The 13,986-nt window shown below is 37.7% G+C and overlaps 3 protein-coding genes across 3 annotated transcripts; 1 reads left to right on the top strand and 2 right to left on the bottom strand.

Moving 5' to 3' along the window:
* Positions 1-94: 94 nt before the first annotated feature.
* Positions 95-4,649, bottom strand: LOC140951543 (G patch domain-containing protein 3-like). Its single transcript, XM_073400819.1, has 3 exons — positions 4,245-4,649; positions 2,611-3,351; positions 95-2,163 (listed from the first exon to the last, which is right to left on the bottom strand). Exons 1-3 carry the CDS (start codon positions 4,612-4,614, stop codon positions 1,724-1,726), a joined length of 1,551 nt encoding a protein of 516 aa, XP_073256920.1. The 5' UTR covers positions 4,615-4,649; the 3' UTR covers positions 95-1,723.
* Positions 4,650-4,804: 155 nt separating this feature from the next.
* Positions 4,805-10,044, top strand: LOC140952242 (MORN repeat-containing protein 3-like). The gene is made up of 5 exons (XM_073401673.1): positions 4,805-5,024; positions 6,844-6,995; positions 7,526-7,685; positions 8,206-8,390; positions 9,377-10,044. Exons 1-5 carry the CDS (start codon positions 4,880-4,882, stop codon positions 9,443-9,445), a joined length of 711 nt encoding a protein of 236 aa, XP_073257774.1. The 5' UTR covers positions 4,805-4,879; the 3' UTR covers positions 9,446-10,044.
* Positions 10,045-11,020: 976 nt separating this feature from the next.
* On the bottom strand, positions 11,021-12,977 carry LOC140952243 (calcium release-activated calcium channel protein 1-like). Its single transcript, XM_073401674.1, has 2 exons — positions 12,742-12,977; positions 11,021-11,880 (listed from the first exon to the last, which is right to left on the bottom strand). Exons 1-2 carry the CDS (start codon positions 12,856-12,858, stop codon positions 11,356-11,358), a joined length of 642 nt encoding a protein of 213 aa, XP_073257775.1. The 5' UTR covers positions 12,859-12,977; the 3' UTR covers positions 11,021-11,355.
* Between the last annotated feature and the right edge of the window lie 1,009 nt (positions 12,978-13,986).

Genomic DNA, 13,986 nt, shown 5'->3' with positions numbered 1-13,986 from the left:
TGGATTGGTAACAAATTCAGCTTTTTGAAGCTCAGATGCTTTTGTGAGCAAAGTGAAATTTGTAAATTTAATATTATTTGCCATCTAAAATAATAATATATTTGAAATTGATTTTATTAACACCCTAATCTGATAACAACCACTGAAATCAGCTAAAACTGATTTTAGAATATTGACTTTCGACAATGGTCAGTAAAATGACTATAATGATGTACAGGCAACAATCATGTACAAACTGATATACATGCTAGAAACGTTTTTAAGATAAGAGTGTGTAGTCACAACGGATTTGGATTTACAATCTTATGTAAAATGCTTCTATGAGACCATTTTACCTTTCAAATGAAGTACATGTAACAAACTCTGTTTACCACACAAAGTTCTCGAAAGTTGTTCATTTTTTTGCATAAAAATCTTTGCAATTTATCAAGCAAAACTCTGTAACTTGTTATTGAAACTGTAATTAGTTGTACTATAGGTGTATATATTGTTTTTAACTGACTTGTACAAATAACTGCAAACACCAAACACCAGGAAAGGATTAAAGTGTTGATAAGTAAAAAATATGAACATGTGACTTATAAAATTCCTTACAATGTGCAATAGCCTGTTCACAGTCCCTTATTTTCCCATAAGGTCATCGAGATCAAGTGCTTTGCATTATGGGCTGCCATCTTGCATCAAAACTACTTAGGGGTTTGAAAATCAAGATGGCTGCCATTAATGGCAAGACATGCTATCTCTCGACAATCTCACAGAAAAATAGGGGACCATGAACAGTCTAAATGTGCAAAAACCACATAAAAGAAATTGCTGTCAGTAAGATGAGGTGATGTTTGCCTGTAGAGGTTGTTTTTTATTAAGATATCAATTTACTGACTTTTTTCAAAAAATAAAATATTCATAATTTTTTTTCTGTCAGCAAGCCTTGGAGATGCACTCACTGACAGATGACAGATACTGCCAATTCTCCAAATATACCATTAGTAAATTCACTTTCATTTTTACAGTCCATCCTTATGCTGCACATCTTCAAATGCATGGGTGTGAGTGAGTTGGAAATTCACTTACCTATTTTTAGACTGAAGCAGGTCTAGCCTTCATTACAGTCATTTCTCATTGCTCATTACCTCAAGGGATTTTGTGTGAGGAGCGTCTACATTTTGGCCTCAAAAATCCCCAATAAATAATGTAAATAGGGAGTTGATAAATAGAAAAACCCATAAATGAGAAAAACAACCTAAGCAGTTGAAAAAGAAGCTAAAAAAAATCAGGCTTGATCAGGAACCCAGAATTTTCTTTCCATGTTCTTCTTAACTGCAATGGTTTATTCAGTTAGGTGTGAAGCTCACACCCACTTTCGTCCAGTCTGGTAGTCATAGCTTGTAGATGCCGCTTTGTTTGAGTTTCATTTTTTCTTGTTGATTACTAAAGAAGTGTTACGCTTTAAATATATTACAACAGCAAAATTGAGTAAGTCTTGGAAAACAACTGACCCTGACTGAAACCTTTGGTCCCTCTAATATACAAACGATAATTCCAAAGTTTTAGTTTTCATCATGGGTTAAAAAGAATATAGTAATAATATACAGTATACCAAACTTAACCAATCAGTACCCTTGATCATATTCTGGACAGTTCACATGATCAGTTTGGAATTTTTGAGGCAAAAACTAATTGTCATCTCTCTCTTTTGAGAACAATGGGAGAAGGCCAGTAGTGGTCACATTTTGTCATCTTCTGCTGGGTAAGTTTTCCCACGTATGAAATCCACGTTGCTGACATACTTCAGTTTATCAGGTCCCCAGGACTCAAACAGATTCACTTCCTCCCTGTCTGGTTCATCATAAATAGTTGATATTATTACATTCCTTTCAGCCTTTGGTCGCTTCACGTGTCGTTCTAGCTTTTCACCATAATACCCAAGGCCTCTTTTACATTTCGGCAATTGTCCATCTGCAACAACAGGCTCTGTTACTCCCACCTGAGAAGAACCAAGGCTTCCACCTTCCTTCCAGCCTAGTTTTCTCATCAACCGGCCACCAAACCCACGGGTATATTTCTCAAATCCACCAATTTTATTGAGTGTTATGTCATTGCCCTTCTTCCACTGCCCTTCTAATCTCATCCTTAGAAGATCACGTGAGTCTTTGTCACCACCATCTGTGTGGAAAGAAAATATTTTTACTCGAACTGTGAACCACAACTTATAAAAACCATAACAGAGGGGTGGTAAGCTGTAAGTTTTTGTTCGTAATCAAATTTGTTTTCTTCTGTCAAATAAGGGATAACCCTGGAAAAAAGGTTGGAGTGACTCATGTCTTAATGCAACATTCCCCCATCAAACAAAATTGTTCCGAGGTTAATAGCTGGCACTACTACTAAGAGATGTATTGGCAGCACTGCCTGTTTTCCTTCTTCAGTACAAGCTCCTTTTTACAAAAAATTATGTCTTCATTTTATTATTTACAGAAGTGAATGGAATTGTGCTGGAATCAAAATAGTGAGTAAAATACACCCCTCTCTAAAAACTTTATTATATCAACAGAATAAAATTAACTGTGGATGCAAGAATGATACATTTTTTGACTTATTAGTGCATGTACCCACCTGGGTTTTCATATATTTCCATGTCTACATCCCAATCATCAGCAGTTTCTTCATCAAAGTCTGCTTCCTCCTGTTGCTTCCAGAAAGCTGCATCAGTGTAAAACACAAGACCACTGCCTCCCTTCTCCCACTTGAGCTCAATTTCTTCTTCAAAAAGCCTCTCTTTTGTTCGATCTTGACTCGTGACATCATTGTGCAATGATTCATGTCTGTCCCACTCTTCTGGCAGATCATCATCATCATCATGCTCGACATTACTTTCATCATCATCATCATCATCATCAATTGCTCTTTTGCGATTACAACCTTGGTCAGTTTCAGCAGTATGTTCATTCTCTTCAGTTTCAGAATTACAGCTATTGTTACCTTGATCAGAGCTTCTACTTCCTGAGGCATCCACATTTGATGTTGATGCTTTGTTTTTCTCCAATCCATTTACTTTTCCTTTTCCTTTGTCCAAAGACTTGTAATCAAAAGGAACATTGCTGTATTTCTTTTTAGATTTAGCAATAGAAACATTCAAATTCAGTTTTTTAATTACACAAGGCGGTAGCTTGCAAGCTCTTATGAACTCCTTAAATACCAACAAAGGTGTTCCAACATTCCCATTAGGCATCAAAGGAGGTGGATGAAGCTCTGGTAGTTCCTTAAGGTCATGCTTTGAAAACTCTAAGTTTGTCCTTGTGAAGGGATGTACTCTTTTTTCCTGTTTTGTTTTATACAGAATGTCCTCACTGGTGTCTGCAATAAGAAAGATACATGTATTAAGCATGCATTAAGCATGAGGTCAAGATGGCCGGATAATGGCGACCAAGTTCTCTCTATAAAATGGCACTTAGTTATATCAGTGATAGGAATGTGTAAATTGCTTTGAGTGCAAAAACTGATTTTTGTCATTTTGCATAGGTGGTCACTTAGACTAGGAAATGTAGTTGCACTTATTTAGGTTGAGGCTCTGTATGGGTATTTCTGATGAAATCAAAGCCATGACAATCGCTACTCAATTGATGACACAATGATCTTAGAATTGAAGGGATGATCACATTGCCATTCGATCAAATTTGACAACATTGGTCATGCAGTGACAGCAGACAAATATGCCAAAAAATGTGATGCACATTCTGAGATTTTGTTATGCTTTTTAAACCTGTCCCTTTTTTATTTCTTCATTTCGTTGTTGACATCCTAGTTGCTCGGGCTTGTTTAAAACCTTATCTTGATTTGAAACGATTTCGTTAAAAAACTGACGTTTTGATGATAAATACACAACAAAAACAACGTCTGTAGGTACCCATACAGGGGCTTTAGGTTAGTCCTCGATTGCAACAACACTCACACTACTTTATATGATTTAAACTAGGAGAATTTTTACCACTCTAAATTCGAGATTGCTCCAAATCTCTCAATTAAAGAAAAACTTTTCCTATAAAAACTTTTCTTACTTTATGAGAAAATTTAAAACAAATCATCGGATAAGAACTCTTTTTCTCTGCAATTTATAAAGGCAGTTTGAATTTACGAGAACAAACTCTTATTCCATGATTTGTTTTAATTTATTTTCTTAAAATAAGCTCAAATTTAGTGTATCACGCAAATTATAAAGCGTAATTAAATACAAAGTAGAAATTACAAACCTCGTCCTGTTTTGATGCTTATCTTTGATATGACTGCTTTGGATGGAAAGTATTTGCCATTTCGGTCAACCCAGTTTTTGCCACGATAACGCTTTATCAACTCCTCTAATTTTTCATTTAGCACTAACACAACACAACATGTAGTATTTGACGTTTGAACTTCTCCGTCACCATCATTCAAAGTTACGTCTTGTCTAATTTCAGGTCTATGTCGAAAATGAAAACATCTAAATCCCCAAGTTTCGTCGTTGATGAAGTCTGTAAACATCGCCCTCAAGTCAGCCGAGTGAAATTCTTTCGGAATATTCCCAACTATTCCATAACATAATTGTGCTTTTTCCATAGACGTTTGGTTCTCTGAATCATCCATATTACATTAATATTTCTCCACAAGGACAGTGTTACAATGATATATGTTTTTACAACGTTCACATTTCGTTCACACAGAATGCGCCATTTTGATTTACAAAGTGAGCGCCACAAAGACATCATGGGACAGTACCTGGATAAGTCTGTCATGTAACCCGAGCGAAATGTCCCCAGGGTTGATTGCTAAGTAACCTGGCCTATCCTTAGTAACAGACGGTAAATAATCAGCTAATTAGCAGGAAGGCTGCTTCAAAATCTCCGGCAAAATGCCTATCACTAAACAACCAAAGAAAAGCGAGCCTTTGTGGAAAGAATGGGACTATAAAGCACAGAAGAAAGGCGTCCATCACACCGTTTACTCTGTAAATGGTGATCGATACACGGGCGAATGGGATGACAACAAAAAGAATGGTAAGCTTGACCAACGTTCGAATTCAGTCAGGATTCTATCTAATTTGTTCTTCAAAGAAATGCTGTCTTAAAAATTACTTTTGTTGTAGCACTTTTTATGACATAAGTTTTAAGTTTAACGTTCAGTTAAGTTTATGTATATGTTGTAGTTAATTTTTTGTCTCAGGTACAGTATTTATTCGATTAACCGCCCTGGACGCCTATTAAAACTACAACATATATCTTCGGATTCGATTTTAAAGTCTGATATAAATTCCAGATAAATTATAAACAATCCTTAGCTTCTTTAAATAATGTAATTTAATCAAGTATATTCTCTTAAGAGACCGCACATGAGAGAGGCATATTATTTACTGAATACCCTGGCTTACAAGTACCAAATCCATGGTCACTGGTGCATGGTTCCAAGCAAATGGGAGATGCTAGTTAATATCCCCCCTCCTCCATGAGGGGCACACCATATCTCCTTGAATAAGCACCCACCCCCTAGGCCAAAATAGCAAACAAAGACCCCCTTGAACAAGCCTCCTCTTCCCCTCCCCATCACTTTCTTTAATAGTGGGGATACATGTACAAGGAAAGCCCATTTCTATTTCCACTTTATTGATGACTCTGTGTGTAAATGGTATAATGGAACTAAGGTACTGTTTATTACCAGTGCCCTCCTTCCATTAAGTACCCATCCTTTTAGACAAAATTTTAAACAAGTTCACGGGTACTTATTCAAGAAAGATGGTATGTGAATTTCACTTCTTGAGAATAAAAATCTCAAAGAGAGAACAAGTATCTCCCTTCAGAGAAAGGGAGATGCTGGTACCAACAAAGCTATCCCTCACAAGTGGCTTTTAAAATCCCCCTCCTTCCTTGGATTATGCAGTCCCTTCTTAGGGGCAAGTGCAGACATTTATTGGAATGGCCTAATGACACTTGCTTAATTCTGTAAAAGGCTTTGAATGTGTTACATGTTTTTGGCTCAGTTGGTTGAAGTATGTAAAAAGGTTCCCAAAAAATTCCACAGAGCCTGGAAACAGCAGGATGTGGTTATAAAGTCAACATGGCAGTAGCTGAGATTTGAAGAAGTCAAGATCTAATGTGGTGGTAAAAATCATACAAAATTCAGACTGGTATTCACGGGCTTAAACAAATCTGTATAATTTACAAAAACAACTATGTCATTACCTTCCTCATAACATATTTGAAACTAAAGTGGAAGCCCTTTAATGCAACCACCATTGGGCCATAAAATCCTGGGCCCAGTTCCTGAAAGGTTGATTAGCATTCAGGATTAAAATTTTGTTCCGTTTTTGTATTTTACATTCCTATGTATCAGCTTAAGGTAACATTTTGTGTTATCATTACTGTATCTTGTACTAAAGGCTCAACAGTATTTTGTAACCTCGAGTAGCATGTTCTTAGATGAGAAAACCATGCTTGAAATTTGGCTTAATCCTGGGTTAAAGTTAACTATCTTTCAATGAACCGGGCCCAGTTCATAATAATGAGGTAATTAATGGGGTCTTGAAAGTAACAGAATGATTCAGATATGTTAACGTTTGGGTCAAAAGAATATGGTCATAATACCGAGGTGGTGGTATAAATGGGGTGGTCGTAAAGGTGGGGTTCCACTGTAGATATTTTGAGTCTTTCCAATGGTGCTCAACAGCTCTAGGTAAAAGAAGGGGGGATGACCAAACATCAAAAGGCACTGACCTTTGTTGCTCATAGTTCTTCTGTCACACACTTGACTGAGGTAGTATGCTGTTTACTGCTTGTGAAGAAAAATGCTCATGAAAATAATTTAATTTCTTTATTTTCTTAGGAAAGGGAACCATGACGTGGAAGAAATCTGGAACTATTTATGATGGAGACTGGAAAGATGACCGCCGTTGTGGATTTGGTACATACAGTGTTTCTGAAGGAGCTGGATACAGAAAAGTTTATTCAGGGGGATGGAAAAATGATAAGAGACATGTATGTGTTTTGTAATTTTAGCGTTTCTTTTTTTTTTTTCAACATTACAAGTCAAGTCGTATGCAGATATAATGTTTCTGGCAGTAATTTTTACATGCTATGTGATTCTGTGAGCACACGAAGGACCTTCAATCTTCCTAGGTCAAGAGCCTTTTCTCTCGGCAAAGCTGCTTGTAAGAAAATATTAGGCTTGTTTCCCATTTATGAGTGCAGCCTCATTTTCTCGAACAGCTGCTAAGCCTAAGAAAACATTTTGGCTACAACTATAAGAGGATTGCACATACTTCTAATCCACCACAGTGATAAATTCAGATGGTATTCAAACCCAGAAAATAAATTTTCATTCACAATAGTGCATTTGTAGTATTTGGATGTTAAGCATTTTCTAGTACAAATAAATAATATGAACTTATCAGTACGGTAAGTACTACTATGTAAGTTAACAAAAAAGGGACGTCCAGTATTATGATTCTAGCACTGTTAAGTTTTAAGGTTTTTTGTATGAGTTTGTAAATGTGTCTCATTTCTAGGGTTATGGAACTAACTTCTACTCTTCCAATGAATACTATGAGGGGGAGTGGTATGCAGACAAGCGCAGTGGCTGGGGACGAATGTATTATGCTGATGGTTCAGTTTATGAGGGAGAGTGGTACAATGACTTGAGAAACGGAGAGGGCATGCTTAGGCTAGGTAAGGTTGAAATGGTAAATCTCAACTTTCTATTTAATCAGAAAAAATCTCTGTTTTAAACCTGCATGTTCAATGCCTAGTTGGGAAAAAAGCTGTAAAATTATTATATTCCATCTTCGTCTATATTCAATTTTAAAACAAACTTTTTAGGCTACAATAGATGAGCTTGTGGAAGGTGCCTGGAAAGATGGTGGAGCCACAAGCACAAGAGCCGAGTACATAGGGTAACCAACTCACTCTCTGTGAGTGGCAACTACCAGGCACCATCACACTGAAAAACAGTGGAACAATGATACTCACCTCATCCTTACCACAGAGAGGGAGGGAGGGCAGCACAAAACAGGCCAAGTGCACGTGAGAATGAGTTGACCTCAACAGCAGCGCTGTAAAACCACATGACCCCCTGCAGACCCCTGACCACTCTGCATACCCACAACAGGGGAGGGGAGTAAGGAGTTTTCATTAATTTTTTACAACTTGGATGTTTAACATACAAAATATTTGACTTCTCTGTGTGTAGCAAATGAAAATCGCTACGAGGGACAGTGGAAAGATGATAAGAAACATGGAAAGGGAAGATTCTTTTATCTTGATCGTGGGCAGATGTACACTGGAGTGTGGTGTGATGACATTCCAAAATGTGGCACTGTAGAAGATTTTGGTCGCCAAGAAGCCCCAAAGCCAACTACATACCCTTTACCAGAGGTTGGTATAAACTAGAGTAAAAGGTCTCCATGGACCTGTTATAGAGTGTAACATTATAAACTGAATAGACAAAAGGGTATTATTTTGAATCCAAGCTTGTGGGTCAACATTTTGCCATATCTATGTGTAAGGATTTTCCCAGTACAGTACAGCACAGCAAACTCAGATGCACAGCAAACTCAGATCTCTAGGTTTTGTTGTGATGTGGCATTTGCAGATCTGATCAGAGATGTTGCATGTATGGTCTCCATCAGTTGGGGTTTCGTTGCACCTGGCTTTGCGCTGGGCTCTTTTCTCCCTCAGGTTGATGATCCTCACTGGCTGCTTCAAAGTGAAAGATGGCTTGGTAGCAAAAGGTTTTCCACTGTGTTTTGTTCAGGGTTAAATTCCAATCCCCATGTTACTGGGTGCTTTAACTTACAGGTATTCAAATAATGGCCTTAAGAGTGTCCTTGTAGTGGAGTTTGCTCTATGCATCCACTGTATAATTATACTTTAGCAACGAAGGAATGGGAATGCCTTATAAAAGACATGAGTGATCAGCAACCCTCCAAGCTGCAACCACTCTAGAGGCGATGGCGACTAAAATTTTGGTTCTGGCATCTTGATTTGGAAAATAGTCACCAAGTTGGCGACCAGAGAAAACTGATACTTGAAGAAACGACATGGATTATAAGTTACTGTATACACTTGTGAAAACGGTAAATGCCTTTTAGAAACATTGTTTTGGTTGAACAATACCATTCTTAAGCCGGACACTAATTCTTAATTTAATTATTGATATATATTTTGGCACCTAAACCTAAAGAGTTGGTTGCCAAGTGGTCACCAAAGGAAAAATTTAACTTGGAGGGTTGATCAGATAAAGTCAAATATAAACCTCAGGAATTCCACAAACTTTGCAAATAAACCTCTAGACTTCTGCTAACTTATTAGATTTAACACTAAATTGATTCCTTTGTTTCTGCTATTACTTTTCAATACAGTGCAAGCTTCAGGATTTAAGAGGAGTAGTGAAAGATGCTGAAGATTTGTTTCTAGATGAGCAGCAATGAAGATGGCCGTCTTTACTGATGAAAATATTATTAATTTATTACATTCTAGATATCTTTAATGAAGTACAAACCATGACAATTGTGTAATATACATTTAGGTAAAAATAAGCCCATCAGAAACAAATGTTAAACGTACATGTAGCAAACCATCAATCCTCTACCATTATGTAATTGATTCATTTTCCAAAGGATTTGGCTCAAGATGTTCGTACTTCTAATGCCTCATTAACAGAATTGGAGAGAGAGATACTTTAATTTCATTCAAGTTGCATATTGTAAAAACATTCAAACATGACTCTTGAACGGGAATCAAGAGCAAGCTATGCCATGGGCAAAAAAGCCAGCAGTATCTGCTGTTTGAAGTAAAAATCTACTATAGGAGAAGCAAAGGACAGTATTTTATTTAATCACCAACTTATGTACATAATATAATAACTGTTTCTTATTATCTTCCCACCTTTGTAAAACATTACTTTTTCTTTACATGTACCTTCTGTCAATAAATAAAACTATTTTTCCATTAAGAAGTGTCTACAAACACCTCTATATAGCTTGAGTACTATTTTTGATTTCTACAGCACTTTTTCTGTTGACTAGCAGCAGCTAATAAATTAAAGGAAATTAATGCTATAGAGAAACATTTGCTAATGCTTAAGCACCCTGCACTCTCGAGGGCTTGCTCCCAGGCTAGGCTAAAGTGGCAGCGCATTGGACTCATAACATGCCTTGGGTTCCAGTAGCCTGCGAGCAAGCTCTCCATTTGAGGGAGTCACAAGAAGTCAAGTGAGAGAAGGACGCAAAAGGAGACGAGAATGCGAGGGGCCCTCCTCCACCTCTCACGGCTTTGATTCTTGATCACATGTTCCTCATGGCTCACTTTGCTCGCCATAATTGGAGAGCTTGCTTGCAGGCTAGGGTTCCAGTGCCAGAGAAAACAAGCATTAAAGTTAAGCTTCTGTAATGCCATAGTACTCAACTCAGTGATAAATACTTATACATCAGACAGTATTTCAAAAGCATTTCAAAACAACCCACATAGCAGTGCTTCAAAGCTTCAAAACATCATAAAAAATTGAATTCATATCAATACAAGATAGAGGGGGGCTTATAACCAGATGTATTTTTTGTTTACAGGTAGACGGGCCTATAACTGAGGGGGGCCCTATCTGATATCGGGGGGGGCTTGTAACTGGATACATTTTTTTGTTTACAGGTAGATGGGCCTATAACTGCGGGGAGGGCTTATACGTTGAGGGGCCTTATAAGCAGCAGTTAACAGTAATTTATAATCAATTCAAAATTTTTTCTGTTTCTGATCGACTTTGAATCCTCAGCAAAGTTTTCATAACCAGCTAGCACTGACCAAATTTTGTAGATGCTCGGTGACATCAATACAGTGACAAGAAAAGTGTACTGACACTGACAGAAAAGGCATAGCAGAAGGTGTGGTAGCTAAGCTGTTTTGGCACAACTGGAGAAAATGGCGGAGATTTTGCATGTTAATTGAAGAAGTAGCCAAACTACTGGAGAAAAACATTGCATTGCAAAACTACCAATAATAATGATGGACGACAAACACTATTTTATTATTTTCACGTCCTCAAACTGCTATGGAAAGATGGGAACTTTATGTAGATCGAGGTAAGCATGTTTTACTTTCTCTAGGAAATATTTTGAATGAATAATACAACATTATTGGATTCAAGGGTCAATTATTTAATAAAACTTTTATGAGTGTGTGCATTATGGTTTAAGAGTCTAAAAACAATAGCTTCACTTGTAAATTACACTAGAAATAGTTGTTTTCAATTGACCCCAGCTTTCAGATGATGAATAATTCTTCATATCATATTCAGCCTTATCCATTAATTGCTATTATTATTATTTTCAAAATCTTAAAAACTGTGCTTTTAAGCTCTGTTATTGGGAATAGGACTTGGAGTTGGTGTACTTGGTGACGTTCCTGTATCAGTGTGTAACTGATTTGCAATCTGTTGAAGTTCTTCAATTCCCTGGAAAGACCTTTCATACTTATGTTGAACAAGAGATCGGTAAAAATGAATAGCAAACCACACAAACACAATACACACTGGGACCAACACCACAGATGCCGCCAAAGCTGCAGTTTGGCTGTGCCGGTAGAACTTGACCCAACAGATTATTGCAATCTCTGCTAAGAAAAGAAGTGTTCCTAGCCCTGTTGAGAAAATCCATGCAATCTCAATGTGGATGTGGAGTTTTTCATGTGGTGAATCTCGAACTACTTGTGTACCTTGTTGGTGGATATTTGCCACTCCATCAATGTTTGGCAGAATGCAGACAGATATCATAAGTGCAAAGACATGCACTGAGATGAGAATTGTGGTCATCACGCTAAATGCTATCAATAATCCTTTGGGAATACCATCGTCTAGTTGAATTTCAACCATTGCTATCTGCAAATAAAGAGTTTGTAAGTAAACAGTTTAACTAGCACCAACATTATCAAAGAAAATTTTTCATCAAAACTAGGGACAGATTTGGGCACCAGAGAGCAAAAGAATTGAGCTAACTAGTTGAAAATAACGTGTCTAGAAAAATATTGGTCGGCAGCTTATGATATTTTGATACCCAAAAGGCAGGATTGACAAACTGAGCCTGCATCAAGTCCTGGCTCAAGTCTTGGCTCGGTACATAGGCATCCTCGCCTGTGATCATGCCCACCCTTTTTAAGACACAAAAAAGCCTGAGCCAGGCCCATCAGCAAAACAAGGCCAAAAACAGGCAAATGTTTGGGTTATACTGGAGCGGAAAGTCAATGTCTAGATCGATCATGTTATTATTCCAGTTTTTTTTTTTTTTTGACTTGAACTGTGGCTAATAATCGATCCTAAATTTTGTTGTACCTTGCATAATATTCGCGAAACGCTGGAATGTTGTACACCAAATTGCTGTGAATACGACGTCGAAGTCATTGATAAAACAATAAGAGAACTTACATTAACTTAAAGTAAGCCTGTCATTAAAATATTAAGCGTAAATCTTAATATTTAAGTTAAACAACGCTTTTACCCTGCATTTATCAGCTTAACTTTAGCTACAAACATCAAGCTACTGTGTATAAATTTTAAGAGTAAACAGAAGCAAACTTGTAAATTGAACAAGTAAACAATCTTTTACACCAATTTCTTCCTTTAAGGATGGCGGATTTTTCAAAGGATTGGAGTTTTCATTCTTTAGAAAATTGCGGCTACATTTGTTTATTCCTTGAAAAAAAAAACAAAACAAAACAAAACAAAACAGGAAAAATTTGTTACCATTGCAAACCCTGACATCAGAGCCGAGGTGCGACTGGACGCTTTAAGCTTCCCACGCGTTAGAAAAAGTCTCCTCACGGTTAACTTTTGTGCCGACTCTTCATCTACGTGCTTCATGTTGTTAACAGTCTTACGGATTAGAAGAGCAAGCCTATGTTTCAATAAACCTCTTCAATTTAAGCCTTTTTAGCACAACATCTATGTGGCCAGAAAACAGCTGAGGTGGCCATATTGTTTACTGGGGGCACCTGCTGACCAATAAACATGACAGCTTAACGTTTGCGTGTTGCGTGACCAGTGTGTCACATAGAGAGCCTGTCCATTATGTTACTTACCTGAAATGAATTTTATTTTTCTTTTCGTGAAGTCATTTCTTCTGTAAGGTTGACGAAATTTTGGAACAACAGTTGGTTGCCAGAAGGGTGCCCATGGGGTGCGCATCTTCCGCGCTTGACCAAAGCTCCTTTGAACACGTAAAAATAGCCCCTTTTCTGCAAGCTGCGGCGTAGGCTCCTGGCGGAAAGTCATTATATTTGCCCATTCAGTCATCGCTTAGGGCTGTGCATAAAGAAATTTACAACAAATGCTGTGACACTGACCACACAGAAATCTGATGAACGCATTCTATGTTGACATCCTTGAGCCACACCTACATTGATCTCCATTTGGGGTCTCCGTCACTTTTATATGGGAGTCTCCCCTTAGTTTCTTGGTGTTGCAGATATTAATATTATCTGTTTTTCGTTTTAGATGCTTACAAAGTGTTCAAAACCTGCGAACCATGTATACACCTTCCCCGTCCAGTCAAAACAAAAATCTTTGGAGGGGGATGATGTCCATATACACAGGACCAGCCTGTGGTAAGCAATGAGAGGTTCACCTGGGGGTGGAGGGGGGGGGGGGGGTGGGTGGTGGGTATTGCCATATATGTGAAGGGTTTTCCAGTAGTTTAGTCTGTGATAGATTAGTTTATAGATATCACAGAGTTATGGCTAGAAAAGGTGACCATTTTCCAGGAAACTGATAAATTTGTTAAAGTAAAGTAGAGCAGCAAAATTCTGCTGAAATAGTTCTGGTACAGGGTAAGAGAGTTTCACGGTCCCATTCCCTAAGTACCCCCCCCCCCCCCCCACGCCCCCTGAAGTTGACTGCTTAAATATAACAAACATTAAGAGTCGTCAATCTCTGAAATTTTCTATCAAAGGCAAGAAATCCCAGCTGTAGAAACAAAGATCTTCTCTATAA

The sequence above is a fragment of the Porites lutea genome, chromosome 11 (genome assembly GCF_958299795.1).
Source record: "Porites lutea chromosome 11, jaPorLute2.1, whole genome shotgun sequence".
Classification (NCBI taxonomy): Eukaryota; Metazoa; Cnidaria; class Anthozoa; order Scleractinia; family Poritidae; genus Porites; species Porites lutea.
Note: the sequence above shows the minus strand (reverse complement) of the source record. Positions and strands in the feature narration are given on the sequence as shown.

Excerpts from the sequence above, each read along its gene's own strand:
- LOC140951543 (XM_073400819.1), bottom strand. The coding sequence starts at position 4,614 with ATGGATGATTCAGAGAACCAAACGTCTATGGAAAAAGCACAATTATGT. Across the intron at positions 3,352-4,244 it reads AAGCATCAAAACAGGACGAG|ACACCAGTGAGGACATTCTG; the intron begins GTTTGTAATTTC and ends TTCTTATTGCAG. Across the intron at positions 2,164-2,610 it reads GGAAATATATGAAAACCCAG|ATGGTGGTGACAAAGACTCA; the intron begins GTGGGTACATGC and ends CTTTCCACACAG.
- LOC140952242 (XM_073401673.1), top strand. The coding sequence starts at position 4,880 with ATGCCTATCACTAAACAACCAAAGAAAAGCGAGCCTTTGTGGAAAGAA. Across the intron at positions 5,025-6,843 it reads GGATGACAACAAAAAGAATG|GAAAGGGAACCATGACGTGG; the intron begins GTAAGCTTGACC and ends TTATTTTCTTAG. Across the intron at positions 7,686-8,205 it reads AGAGGGCATGCTTAGGCTAG|CAAATGAAAATCGCTACGAG; the intron begins GTAAGGTTGAAA and ends CTCTGTGTGTAG.
- LOC140952243 (XM_073401674.1), bottom strand. The coding sequence starts at position 12,858 with ATGAAGCACGTAGATGAAGAGTCGGCACAAAAGTTAACCGTGAGGAGA. Across the intron at positions 11,881-12,741 it reads TGATGTCAGGGTTTGCAATG|ATAGCAATGGTTGAAATTCA; the intron begins GTAACAAATTTT and ends CTTTATTTGCAG.